A 14,901-nucleotide genomic window follows, 5' to 3' on the forward strand; every position below is an offset into this window, starting at 1 on the left:
GTAGTTTTTCTTCCAAGAAAACATATTGAGCGTTACAGTAGCAAAGGAAATAAACTTACTCATTCGAGACCACCAGGACTTAAGAAATGCAAATGAAACCTAAAATTTCGGTTAACAAATGAAAAAGTTCCATTGATACTAGAAAAAAAGTTTTCACTGGATCACACTGAAATGAAAAATGAAATCTATTATCAGATCACATGACCTAATATTTACCTACCACAAGATGTAACATTACAATATTCCCAAGACAAAGTATTCTCCTTCATGATGTAACACCAGGGCTTCTCATCATTATCTGGATTTCTAATAAAGTTTGGGGAGAGTAAATTAAGCAGTGTCAATAACAATACTTAGCACTTTACAAACAAACATTTACATACTTACTCTTGCACCACTCATAGGATCGATACTGCAATGTGCTGAGTAGTCTGGACTTGATCCAGCAAAGCATTTAAGCATGTGCTTAACTTTAAAGCTTGTGATTTGTCCCATTCACTTCAGTAGGGCTATTCATTGCTTGAAGTTAAGCATGTGCTTAAGGGCCAGGTTTTAAAGATGCAGATAGTTGCCTAGTGTAATTTTCAAAAGCTCCTAGGCTCCTAACTCTCACTGATTTGAAATGCTTTGCTGGACTGGGTCCAGAGTGCTCAGTACTTTACAGGATCAAGTCCTCATGCGATGTATGCATTAATTAGCCCCATTCTATAAAAGACACAGATGGGTTAAGTGACTTGCTTAAGGACATAGAGCAAGTCAGTAGCAAAAATAGCTAGCACTTAAGAATCTAAAACACCTAGCCTGTTTTCAGTCCATTAGACAACTCTGCTAATACATTGAGGTAATGTGAGGATAGGTGAAGAATCTTATTACATTCTTTAAAGCAAGAAAAAGATGGGAATACCAGGATGAACTCAGTTCCAAGTTTCATCAGCATTAATCTGGAGTAGCTATTTGGACACAATGGAGTTACTCTAGATTTACAGCAGTGTAAATGAAAGCAGAATTTGGTCCTTCAGCTGTCTCTCTCTGTGAGTAAATGCAAACATAGGAAAAACTTTGCAAATGTATTTGAAGGCAAACCAAACACTCTTAAAAAGTAGATTAAAAGAAATATTCAAGATTTCACTAGAGAATAATGAATGTTGTTTTCTTAAAGGAACTGACTGCAATTGATTGGTTCCAATATGCTTCTCTGAGAAACAGAATTATCTTTGTCAGTGCTGCAGAAATAACCAGAAATATGTCTGATTTGCTCATTCCATAATATAATGGTAGCTTTCAAAGCCTCAAAAAGATCTTCCCTATAACTAGTCACAATGACAAGATAATACAGGGCTTCAGGTAAACAGGGAGCCTAATTTGAATATGACTTATCCTAAACCACACACTTTCTTTTTAAGATTCTTCAGTAGCTTTCTGAGTCTACCTTCTACTCTTCAAAGACTAAAACACTTTAAATTCTCAGAACAGAAGCAGCAGCATGGGTTGAGTCATCTACCGCCAACTATGTTTCTAAATTAGAATATTTGAACAAGAATATATCTGTGGGATTACAGAGTGTATTGGAGATACCCACCTCAAAATTAAAATCTGCTAGCAAAAAAAGTGGGAAAAAAGGGGCTTTACTGTTTCTTCTCTGCATTATAGAGGGCATGATCACACCAGCCCCTACCCAGGTATATGATTTACTTCTTGTATTTTAAATCTTTAAGTGAATGCTGTGCTCAAAGGGACAAAACTGACAAGGTCTAGATTCAGCAAAGTGCCTAAGCACATGCTTAAAGTTCAGCACATGTTTAAACCCTTCTGAAATTAAATTGGTTTGATCTCCTGAGCTGGCTTCAGTTCAGCAAAGCACTTAGGCATGTGCTGAACAGGGATGTTTTCAAGTACATGCTTAAGTGCTTTTGTGAGCGGAGGAATAGTCCCGCTACTGTGGGGAACTTTCCTGGCTTCTGCACTACCCCAGTGAAGTGGGCTAGTGAAAGGATTGGAGTCCTCGCTCCCACTTCCTTTACCCAGTGGCCTCCCTGCCCTTGAGGACTCCCCTTCCACTCTCCTGTCTGGCAGAGTCCTTGTAACCCCAACAAGGCTGGGCCCAGGATTCCTGGGAGGCTTGACCCCCAACCCTGCTGTGGTCACCTAGGACAGGGGCTAGGGTGTCCCCACTCCGGGGTACTCTCTCTGCACTGGGCACTTCTCTGACCCACTGACCATTACATACAAGTTAAAGCAAATGCAAGTGATTTAATCAACAATTAATTTTAAAAAGACTAAGGAATAATGGGAAGGTTAAAGGAAATATATCAACCTGCTCTGTGGCAGGGAACATCACAAACAGTGTCTCTGGAATGTCAGGGCAGTTCACAGTCTGTTCCTTGTAAGTCCCAGGCCTCCTTCTCAGGGCTGTGCTGCAAGGATGCTGTGGGTTGGACACTTGCTCTGGTGGTGGCCACACGCTCTCAGGCTCTAAGTGGTAGGACCCTTCTGCCCAGTGTCGCCCTCGCCCTGTCAGGGTTATGATCCAAGCCTGGCCTGCAGAGCCTCTTGGCTGAGGCGTCTCCCTGTGCTGGGCCCGCTGCCCAGGGTCCCCCTCGCTCTCCCCAGCTGCTCACCGCACCCAGCTCCGGACTGCTCCAGCCCCAGCTCCACCACTCTGTCTCAGCACTGCTGCTGCTGCTCTGCCTCCAGCTCCCTGGGCTGCTTCTTTGGCCCCTCTGCCTCTGGTTGCTGCAGCTCTGCTCCCAGGACTGGTCTGCTCTGCAGGCTGCTTCTGTGACTCTGCTCGCAGCACTGTCCTGCTTCCTGGGCTGCTTTTCTAGTCCCTCTGGATCTGGGACAGCTCTGCTCCCCAGCTTAGCTTCGGCCCCTGCTTTCTCCTTAGCTCAGCCCCACTCTGTCTGACCCAGGCAAATCCAGCTCACACAGAGGACGGGACCTCCCTGGCCTCCTGACTCTCTGATTAGCCTGCGCACCCTGTCATTCAGGCTGACCTGGAGCATTGGTCTCTCCCCATTGTTCCTGGGGACTATCAGTTTCAGGGTCCTGGTTTCCCATAGACCCTTCCCCTTTTAGTACTGGGAGCTAGCCAATCAAAACACCCCCACTGAATGTTAGTAAGGGGCCAACAGTCCCCTTACACTTTGTTAAATCTAGACTCTGCTGTGGAGATCAAACTAATTTGGATAAAAGAAGAAACACTTTTTTGGAGATTCAGAAAGCAGATTTTATTAATTTATTTATGGCTCTCTGCACTCACTGGCTTCCTGCAAAAGAAGGGCTACTGTGAGAAATGATGCTTTCATAATATTTCCAAATAAACCAGGGTCTATAGGAAATTTCATGAGAAATTCTGATCTCTGCAGATTACTAGCCTGATTTCCAAACAAAACAAAAAAATCAGATAAGAGCAGGATAAGCATCTGAACCAATCTCTAAAATGTCTGATATTTGCCCATCCCCACTGTTTGCCATAAAATGGACATAAATTGTATGTCTCTTTCTTTTGGTTATCTGAGGCCTGGAGAAAGGCCAGCTGCTGAGAGAGGGCATAGGAAGGGATAATTCCTAAGGCCCAATCGCAACAGATGATCTGACTAGAGCTGGTCAGAGAAACGTATAGAACCATATCCCTCCAGAATATGCAGTTCCATTGAAATCGATACATTTCATAAAATTGTATTGATTTCATTGGAATTTCATTGCAGAAGAAAACAGGAAAAGTTTGGACAACATCAAAACATCCTATTTTGAATTTTTTAGAATAAAACATAGATTTTTTGTTTTGAAATAACTTAATTTCCATTTTGTTAGTTTGTAGTATACTTAAAAACATTCTAAAAAGGCAACACTGAAATGTTTTGATTTTGTCAAAACAAAATGTTTTTGACCTGAAATAGTTTGTCTCCTCCCCCCAGAATTTTCCTTCATGAAGAATTTCACAATTTTCTGTTTTCCTTCCAATTCAAAGTGAAACTAAATTTCAAAATCTCTAAATCCTTTGAGAAACAGAACTTCCATTCTCCACATAGCTCTGATTTTCATTTTTACATATACCCTATTCCTGGATGGACCCTCTCGTCTCCATAGCTGCAGTGACTGCTGAGAGTGCTGATGATACGCTACAGATAGAGGCAGAATGCAACATCAACATGGAGAGGGGACAATTGCCAGAACACTGAGCATCATGACAGGTTTCAGAGTAACAGCCGTGTTAGTCTGCAAAAAGAAAAGGAGTACTTGTGGCACCTTAGAGACTAACGATGAAGTGAGCTGTAGCTCACAAAAGCTTATGCTCAAATAAATTGGTTAGTCTGTAAGGTGCCACAAGTACTCCTTTTCATTCAGCATCACAGTCGCTCTTTGGAGGAGAGGATGAAGTTAACTACGGGCCCCTGGGGTGACTCTATGAGGTATTGTTTTTGTTTTTTGGGACTCGTGTGGAAAAGGTCACAGAGATGAGAAAGGTAAAAGGCCCCGAACTTTCTAACATTCCCTCAAGTCTAGACATTCTTTTGGTGGCCCTAGCTAGCTAGGTATTTCAGTTGCAAGATCCTACACTTTCTAAATGTAGATCCCTTTTGAGGACCTACTTTTCCTAGGCTGCTTAAAGTGAGTCTATGAATTTCATGTTCTGAATAGACTCTCTGAAGCTAACCAGTATTACCTGCAACAAAAGATAACTGCTGAACGCATATCACTGGTAATCCACTCTTCCAAGATCACTGCTATGTTCAACGTATACTTCAGTTTACAAACACTGAGTGTGCCAGAGGTTCTTACCTGCAGTAAGAGTAGGGTCCCAAGCCCAGCTGCACAGCTTTTTCAACACTGTCAACGTGAAGTTCTTGGTAAAGCAAATCTGAATTCCAGGGTACGCAGCTGTGTCCAGAAACAGTCGTCTTCACAACCCCTCTGTACTCTGTACCATTGCCACTGTAACATCGTTGGCGAGGGACTGGACAAAACACAATATGCTGATCAGAAATCAGGGCAAATTCAGTGCTCAAGAAATGTTTATTTCATCACCAGTATCCTAAGTGATATCTCTGTGAATTACAAGTCAATGGGCCTCATTCTCCAGTGCCTTGCACCTCGTGTATTTATTTCTGCTGTGCAAACAGGGTGTACAAAACCTCCAAATCAAGTTAACAGTGGCATTCATTTTATACATGTGTAAGTGAACACACAACATAGGCGCTGACTCCATGGGTACTCTTGGGCTGGAGCACCCATGGGGGGAAATGGTGGGGGCTGAGCACCCACCGGCAGCCCCCCTACCAGCTTCCTCCCACCCCCCCAGTGCTTCTCGCCCTCCAGCAGGCCCCACAGATCAGAGTCTCCCCCTCCCTCCCAGCGCATCCCACTCACCATGAACAGCTGTTTTGTGGTGTGTAGGAGGCCGGCGGGGAGGGGAGAGGAGCAAGGATGCAGCATGCTCGGGGGAGGAGGTGGAACTTTGGGGGAAAGAGGCGGGACCAGGGTGGAGCGGGGGCAGGAAGAGGCAGGGCATGGGTGGGGCCCTGGGGGAAGGGATGGAGTGGGGGCGGGGCCTGGGGAAGAGCCGAGCACCCCCCAGCACTTTGAAAAGTTGGCACCTGTGAAACACAAGGTGCAAAGCAGTGGAGAATCAGGCCTAACGTGGTCACCATTAATGAAAGCCTTTCATCAGCAAGGTGCAGCAAAGTACACACTATCAAACGTTTAAAGCACCTGATTTGTAGAGGGTCTTGAAAACCTGGCTTCCTGTCACTACATGTGCAGCTCCACACACCCAGACATACATGTGCTTTTCAAGCACTAACAGTTGCTCAAATTTACACATACAAAACCTCATTTTTCTATTACCTTCACACTGGTTATGTGTCTAGATGGGATTGGCACATGTATCTTCGACCACCTATATGCGCAGCTGTTAGAATCTGTCAGTGCACATCCAATTATTAGTGCTCGACAAGCATTTGCAGGGATGTTTGTATACACAAACATGAATAGAACACAGGGGCGCTGGACCAGGGGGGGCCAAAGGACCATGGCCTTCCCACTTTTGAAAGTGGATGGACCTGGCCTGTCCACTTTTTACCATGGGCCTGCCCCTGCTGTCTCTTCTCTTCCCCGCAAGGCATTGCCTCCAGGCCAGGCTTGAAGCCAGAGCCAGGTCGGGGTAAGTACCGTGCAGGCAGCTATAGGGAGCCACCTGCCCTGGGCAGGGGGCTGGGAGGGTGGGGATACGGGCCGAGGACTGCTCTCAGGCCCAGACTCCCCTGCCCAGCTCCGGCTGGGCTGGGAGGCAGGGCTTCAGGGGGAAGAGGAGGGGCAGGGATAGAGTAATGGAGGGGTTGGGGCCTCGTGACCCCCATAGCTTTGGGAAGAATCCTTCGCCCTGATAGAACAGGAAGCCAGCCTCTGAAAATCCAACTCAGAGAAACTCAAAGTAAGCACAGAATCCTCAAAAGTACAAACAGGACTAATTATGACCAGTTCCTACAGTCCTTCATTGCCCAGCAATTTCAGTAAGAGTTACACAAGCTTGACATGTGCAGGACTGAGCTCTAAGGGGGTCTATTCTTCCATCACGAATAAGGGATTTAAAGATATAACATCACAAGCTGCTTAACTGCTGGTACATCAACCACAGCATACCACATGGGCAGCCAAACTTAGCAGGTATCTGCTGATGTTCTTCCGAGAATTTGTGTTTATTGCCCATGACCTGTCCCTGACTTTTACTAAAAATACCTGTGACTGAATCTTAACCTTAATAATGAGTTCTGCTTTTGCTTGGTTGGCGGGGCAGGCCTGGGGGTGGAGCAGAAACAACAGGCAGCATTGGTTAATAACCCCCCTAAATTTTTCGTGGTCCCCAATAAAACATTCTGGGAGGGGGAGTGGGTCCGGGTACGCAGCCACAGTACATGCCCCTAGTGCAGCATTCCTTTCCTGCAGCTAGGCTGCCTGCTTTCGTAGCATCTAGTTATCGGAGGCATGCTCTGCCAGTTGGGCCTGCAGTGCCACCTTGCCATTGTGGAGCTGGGTGGATTGCCTGTGCAGAGCTTGGTTCTCTGTTGTGAGCTATGATACATGGGCTCAAAAGGTGGGGATCTCCTCCTGGGAGTGGTCAACTCATTCAGACATCTCCCATAGCCTCTGGGACATGCCAGGCAGGGAGTGGCCTGCTGCCTCCATGGTAGGCCATCAACACAGGCTAGGGTGATCCAGGAAAACTGTCAGGATTCTGACAACGGCAGCCAGAACCAAGGGTCAGAGCAGGATCTAACCTGAGGCTGAGAGGATCAGAGGCACTCATAGTCAAATTCCAAACCAGAGTCAATACCAAAGATCAGAGTATGAGTTAGGTTTCAGGATCCAGGTCAGGAGGCAAGGTCCAAATCAAGGCAAGGTCAAAGCCAGAAGTTCAAGAACAGGGAGCAAGAATGATCATCCAGCTACAGGAGATCCGTACCGCTGCCTGGATATTTTCTGGAATGCCCCTTGGGTTTATATAGGTCAGGAAGCCAATCAGGAGTCAGGAGTCTGCTGCCTGTCAGACCCCTTGAGGCAGGACTTCCGGTGGTCTGTGTCTGCAGTGGGTTGTGAGTAGTTGAGCGCAAACTTATTATAACTGCTGCTGGGGACAGCATGGAGTGGTCTGCTACCTGGCTCCTCTGCAGGCCTGGATTCAAGACCTGCTGGGCCATTTGCAAAATTGGATCTGTAGCTGCATTTGGATTCCAAACACCTCTGTGTGATGTTCTGATATGGCCTTTTGGATCAGGCCGATTTCTTCTCAAATTCTTCTCATCCCAATAATTGCTAATAAAACTTATTTGAAATAAATTACCTAAGTTTTAAATAATAACGATAAGTGTATGCTCTTTTTAAGGTAATTTGCTGATGAAGACTACAGGATAATGAAATATCATCTCTGTTTGACTGAAACAGGCAGGTTCATGGAAAAAAACCCACTGTGCTTTATGTTAACAATCTCCTGTTACATTTGGCCAGGGAAGTGCCAGGTGCAAGTTTTATTGGTACTGTATTTATTACATTCAGAAATGATTTAGAGATGTGAACTTTTTTAAGAATGAAAGAGGAGAGGGGCCCATCTATTAACACAGTATCAGGGCCAGATTCAGCAAGGTTCTAAACACCAAGAGCCCTCAATTCTCACTCAAGTCGTTTATAGGAGGTTTTCAGCACCTCACCGGATTGAAACCTAATGTACATACATTGTTGCATATCTGTAACTCAATGCTACAGCTGCGGAAAAAATACAACTGGATGTCTTTGGCTGTTTAGATAGTTTTCTAAATTTTCGCTTGTGTTCTAGTCTTTAAAAAAACAAGAAAACACCATATTCAGTCATATCTATCCATCAGTCTACCTAGTGTGGACTCCTTTTGTCCACAATCCAATCTCCATACAAAGTCTTTGACAACATCAAAACTCATTGGGCGAGTTGAATAGCAATATCTCTGAGTATTTTTTTAAATGCTTATTGTGGAAAGAGGTCTAGGTTATTTATTCTGTAATGTCCTGTGGCGGTAAATCCACACAAACACAGTTAAGCTATTTTATTAGCAGACATCCACCATCTGCTCCACACTCCAGCAACTCACTGACGAGACAAACAGTGCTGTGGTTTGCAGATCACAATACAGAAGCCCTTAAAAAGACACATCATTGTATTCCTCACCAATGTTTTAAAAACACACCAAGGCCTAAGAAACATTAGCTTCTTCAATTCTGACCTAACAGTTCTCATAAAAATCACTGGCACTAAAACAGTCTTGTTTGCAGCTCTTCTTCACTGGTTGTCTTCTAACTATGGTCAGGTTGAAAAGGTTCCTTTGTCCCCACTTTAATGGTGCTAAGGCAGTCTGCTTTTCCACAGTTCCTAAAGAATTTCTCCAATTTGGAGTTGTCTTTCCCAGATTTTTTGTGGTTTTGTGCAACTTTTCCTCCTTAAAGTACTTTTTATTTTTCTCTGTTGAGTTTCTGAAGAACTGGGAATGGAAGGTTCTGTCTCTTTTGTATTTCTAGTGTCAATGAACATTGGGAGTCCCTCAAACAGTTTCATTTTGTGTATCCATTTGCCACCACACCTTCACTAGCACTCACAGGAGCTGCATGTTTGAACAGATTTTTAAACCTCATTTTTTGAAATCCATCAACTTGTTCTTGTGCCTTCTTGAATCTTTTTCAGACACTTTATTTGGAGTCTGCAGCAGCTTGTGTCTTTATTCTGCTTTGTCGTAGTGTCCTCCAGTCTCATCCCTTCCTGTGCTTTCTGCTAATTTCAGATGTGCATATTATGCATAATTCTGCTGGTAAAAGGTGTATTTTTCCTCTTTAAGTTTTGCTTCCAGTGCACTGCAGTCCTGAAAGGCCTGTGAGATGTAGGAGATACCAGCTTTCTCTGTTTCAGTAATATCTTCTCCTATAGACATTGCCTGACCCACCTGGAGTTCTTGCACCTTGCCTGCATGTCTCCCTTCCCCATCATGGATGGATTTCCTTCCCCCCACGAGGGGTGAAAGTAAATTAAAGGATTTACCGGTACACCAGAGTCTTGAGCAGTGGGCGTGGCCTTAACCAGAAGAGCCAGGGCCTTAAATCTCCAGGCCCTTTAAAGGGCCCGGGGCTCCAGCTGCGGTAGTGGCGGCTGGGAGCCCCGAGCCCTGTAAATCACCCCTGAGCTACCAGCTGCAGAGGCAGCTGGGAGCCCCGGGACTCGGGGCGATGTAAAGGGCCCAGGGCTCCAGCTGCCGCTACTGCAGCGGAGCTCCGGGCCCTTTAAATCACTGAGGAGCCCTGGGGGCTCCCGGCTGCCACCGCCACCCCGGGGTTCTGGGCTCTGGCAGAGCTTTAAAGGGCCTGGGGCTCCACTGTGGTAGCAGCTGCTGGAGCCCCGAGCCCTTTAAATCCCCGCCTGAGCCCTGCTGCCCGAGCCCTGGGGTAGCAGCGGCAGGGCTCTGGCGGGCATTTAAAGGGCCCCGGGGCTCCAGCCACCGCTACCACCCCGGCCCTTTAAATCGCCGTTGGAGCCCCACCGCCGCTACCCCAGGGCTTCGGCAGCAGGGCTCTGGCGGGGATTTAAAGGCCCGGGGCAGTAGCGGCGGCTGCAGTTCTGGGGCCCTTTAAATCCCTGCCAGAGCCCCGCCACGCTACCCCAGGGTTTTAAATTGACGTCTGGGAAAGCCGGTCCCGGAACAGCGCACCGGCTCTTGCTTACTGGCTTACTTTCACCTCTGCCCCCCACCCACTTGTGTGTGTGTTTGAACCCTTGTGAGGGCCTACTAATACTAGCAGGTACAGCACAGGTCTGCGAGTCAGGAGTACGAAGCTCTGTTCCTGGTGCTGCTACTGGTTTCCTATCTGACTTTGGGCAAGCTACTTAATATTGCTGTGTGTTCGCTTCCCCCTCTGTAAAATAAGGCTGGATAACTCTTACTGGGGAGTTGTGATGGTTCACAAATCAATGTTTATAAAATGTTTTTAAAATTTTGCATGAAAACCACTATAGAAAATAATTCTTTCCACTTCTATGAGTCTGTAATTTATTTACCATATAGCTCTCTGCTTGGTCACATGATTCTATACAAACAAAAACAATCGAATTAGCCCATTTATGAAGAAAAAAATGGTTCATACAAAGTGCTGCTTTCCACTGGTAAATGGCAGTACGACTGCCAAGAGCACAACAGTCTGACTGAGCTTATCACTGGAACAAATTCACAGTGAAAGCATAGTCTGATTATGAAAAACACAAAAACAATTTGTTGTGGGCCAAAAGCTATGCACAAAATTGGCAGCCTCTTGAAATGAATTAAATCTAATAGAAGGCTGATATGTAAAACAGGAATGGATCTGATCATGGAATGAAGTAATTTATAACAAAGGAATTCTTAGTTGAACATTTGCTTAAAGAATGCATGCTGTAGTCACTGCAAGTAAATTTACTGTTTAAAATGTTTCTACTGTAATAAAAAATACCTTACCACTTTTGACTTGCAAATATTTAAAAGCTCAACTGAGCTAGAATTCAGGAGATTAGTGTTTACCAAAAAAAAGTCATAAATCTACCTATTGTGTAAACAGAATCCTTTTATATACAATTTAAATCCAAAGTTCTATAACTTGCACCAGGAGTTCATTAGGGCCTGACAAAATAAACTGAATACATTCTACAGTTAACAGGGGGGACTAGTTTATCTTTCATTTGATTTTTCTAGTGACATTTTAGACTACAATTTCAGCACAGCAATAATAATTCACACTGATGGCCATGTATGATCTAACTCCATGTAGGTATTTATATTTCATAACAAACAAACAAAACAAACAAAAGCTCTTGAACAAAGAGTTTGTTATTAGAAAGGATAAAGAGATACAGAAGTTTTGGGCAGGAATGAACAGGATCTCAATAGTGCTATATTTTGTTAACAAAAGGATGCCTACGTAAGGACCACATTTGCAAATTCTAGGATCCAGCTTACCCAGTCGGTTCATCACTAGCCTCTCACTAATTCAATCAATTCACTCCCAGTCACTAAGGTCCAGATTTTTAAAGGTGTTGAGGTGCCTAAAGAAGCAGTTAGGTATCTAATACGATTTGAAAAGCTACTCTTAGGCACTTTTGAAAATCCCACTAGGTGCCTATCTGCTTCTTTCAGCACCTAAATACTTTTAAAAATCTGGCTCTAAATCAATTTGCTCCGATTCTCTTGCCTATTAAGTCAATTCACACACACCCACATACTAAATCTATTGACTCTTCTCCTCCCACCTAGTCAGTCTATTCACACCGCCTACTAAATCAGTTCATCTGCATCCTCCTCTACATTAAATCAATTCACACACACCTTCCTGTATATTAAATAATTCCCCCCCTCCCCCGCCGCCACCCCGGCCTGCTCACTCAATTCACTCACACCTATTAGCTCAGCAGTCCCCTGGCCAGTCAGTTCACCTATTGGTTTGCACTTAGCTCATATTTAGAAGAATTTCTTCACAACCATAAAAGTATAAGAATTTTTTTAAAAGTAAAGTTCAGCTTCTTAACTTGGTCCAGCTTGTGACCAGCCTAGGAGCTGCCATGGACAGCCATAAACTCTGTAAGGACCTGGGTTGTGTTCTGTTTGGAAAGGCACATCCAGCCATATGAAATCCAGAGAGGTTTGGGTTTATGAGAAGCTGTAGTTTTCAGTAAGGTCAGTTGTGTTCAGAGAATACAGAAAAGCTTTTTTTGCTTTTCGTTTAAATACCTACTGAGCTACAGTATCCAGACACAGCAGGGGTGGTTTTCTTGCTGCTTATCATCATCATAATTTGTTATCTATATAACAGTATCACCCATAATATGCTAGTTGCTGTACAGACATCCAGGAACGCACAGTCCCTGCCTCAAAGAGCTTACAATGGAAAAGGAGGAACAGATGAAAATGGCAGGGAGAGGAGCTGAAAGACATAGAAGCTAAGTCTGGGCCCTTTCTGCACATCTCTCACACAAATTATATGAGGAATCCCTGCTCATGATTCCCTGATTCCATAGCTAAGGATGAGTTTTGCACCAAAAACAGGGATTCACAGTTTTGTCATATATGAAAACAGTGTATCCTCTCCAAAATTACAGCACTCACACGCTGAATAAGAATGATTTTTCTGAGAATTTTCAAGTAAATTGGGTAATTATTTTATTAGTTAAAATTAATTGCAAAAGGTTCCTTTAAGAATTTCAGCACCCAGGCTCAGACTGTTTCTTTTTCTTGAATTATCTTAATTATGGATCAGCACGGGTGCTTCAAACTTCTCTTATAGTTAAACTCACTGAAATCTTATGCTACATTTGAAGGTGGTTGTTTTTTTTTTTTAAATGATGGACATTTTTTCTTTATTCCTCATAACTGAAAGTGTCTTCTTTAGCAAGGCTGCCAAATTATGTTCTGTGTCAAAGAATTCCACATAGAACTTCTCTCTTTCAAAGTGGCTACCATCTCTCATCCATCTCAGTGGGGCTGAGGTTGTAACTTGTCAGCGGTTAGAAGCCCTTCTCAAAATAGCAGCCTATCTCCAACAGTTCTCAGCAGGTCTGTTCTTAACAAAGATGGCTGTTGGGTTCACTCTCACTGAAAACAGTTGGAGTCAGTGGCCATTTGAAAGAGGACCCTACCTGAGGGCAGTTATGGCCTCAAGTCTACTGAAAACAATGGGAAATGGAAGCCATTTTGAAAACTGGTAATTTTTCAGGAGTTTCTCTGAAGATTTTTATCCTCAAGCTTCTACTGACAGACAAACTTTCAGTTAGGAAAATTAATGGCAAAAATTATCATTAATCTTAAATATTTATTTTCAAATGCTACATGTTGCACCAGATCTACTCAACAGAGAGGGTGTGTGTAGGGAAACATGGGATGCAAAAGGCAGGGGGGAAACTACAGTATGTATGTGTGTAGTCAGGGAGAGCAAAGAGAGGGAAAAACTGGCAGGTATATGCAGGGGAATGTGAAGTACAGCAGAGGTTGGAGATTTGGAGGGCAGAGAGGTGTAGGAAGGAACACAAGGTTCAGGGAATTTGGAGGAGAGAAGGTCAAGGGAACCTGGACTGTACACTGGCTGATTTGAACTGCTCTAGGCATTCAAACAACCTCAAACCCTGCGCTATAGTGGTACACAAGAAGGGAATGGGGAAAAGAGAAAAAAAATGTAAACTCTTTTTTAAAACTGAGTTCCAGGTTATCTGGGATCACAAACACCAAAATGCCTTAATCATGATCGTGTTGTTATTGTATGGTATATTCCTGTAGCGGTGGTAGGTTATTATCATTAGTTTAGTCTGTATACATTCTGGCAAAGAGCTTTTCATTTTTAAACATGTTTTCACAGCCCTGACAGATAAGCTGGATCTCTCCTTTCACATTTTGTGTGTGGGTTTTATGTATCCGCATGCAGATGGCTCACAGGCAGCTAAAGTCATTTGTTTAGCAGGCCAAGTGTTTGTTTTATTATTTTCAAGTAAGCAATCAACACCTGTTTATTTCTTGCTCTAAACAAGTCAGACACACACCAGTAGTATAGCGATACTACAGTAATCTTGGGTCTTATAAGAAAGGCCGTACTGCATGCACATTTATGAAGTCACCTTTCAGCTTTGAGCCTTGGAAGTTGCCAACTAAAAGGGAACCTTAACACTGTTCCTGTTAGGACTCCATTTTGCAATCAGAGAGTTATGGAGTCACACTGCCTCTGAAGGAACTCTGTGAGGGATTGTGTCGTCACTCCCAGGGCTCCAGTAAATGCAAGTGGAGTACACTGCCCCAGTCAGAACCATGTTGCATGTTCCCATTTCCTTGGCCAGCCAGCACCAACTGACCTGAGTGGAGGAAGGGCTGGGAGATGACCCTTTGGGGTGGATGTCCTACAGAGTCAGCTAAGAACCCCTTTTGCAAGTTTTTTTAATGTTTTTCTAAACTTTTTCATTGCATTCCTTGATAATGCGAATGGCTCGTAGTGATACAGTTTAACAGGACTAGCCACTGATACCACATAGCCCCTGATAAGCCTTCCCTTCCCGCAAAGTTAATATTGGAGGGTCAGAGAGAGAGCTGATTCCCAATCACAGTACTCAGGCGCTTGCCTCCTATCTTCCCGAGTTGAACTTCCACCGACCCCTCAACTCCTGAGTTCTTCATCTTCCTTCTAAGTGATGCAACCTAACAAAGCCATTTCTAGAAGCACTACACACTTCTCTCACTGCAGAACCCCTCAAAACCAATGACTAAATCCTGAAGATCCTGCTTTAATCTTTCCCTGCTTGTTGCACTTCTCACATGCGACAGCCATAAAATATCACTCTTACTTTCCTTCAGGATGCTGCCAGGAAAAAACGGTTACTCACTT

General features: G+C 44.1%; 1 protein-coding gene across 1 annotated transcript in view; it reads right to left on the minus strand.

Annotated features, from left to right (window-relative positions):
• The window catches only part of HGFAC (HGF activator), a 67,782-nt gene that overhangs the window by 14,065 nt on the left and 38,816 nt on the right, over positions 1–14,901 (minus strand). Inside the window, exons 8-9 of the mRNA XM_077816179.1 lie at positions 4,786–4,960; positions 221–306 (exon numbers count right to left, since the gene is read on the minus strand). Coding sequence (XP_077672305.1) covers positions 221–306; positions 4,786–4,960 — 261 coding nt within the window. The remainder of the gene's footprint in view (positions 1–220; positions 307–4,785; positions 4,961–14,901) is intronic.

The sequence above is a fragment of the Eretmochelys imbricata genome, chromosome 4 (genome assembly GCF_965152235.1).
Source record: "Eretmochelys imbricata isolate rEreImb1 chromosome 4, rEreImb1.hap1, whole genome shotgun sequence".
NCBI classification, from domain to species: Eukaryota; Metazoa; Chordata; order Testudines; family Cheloniidae; genus Eretmochelys; species Eretmochelys imbricata.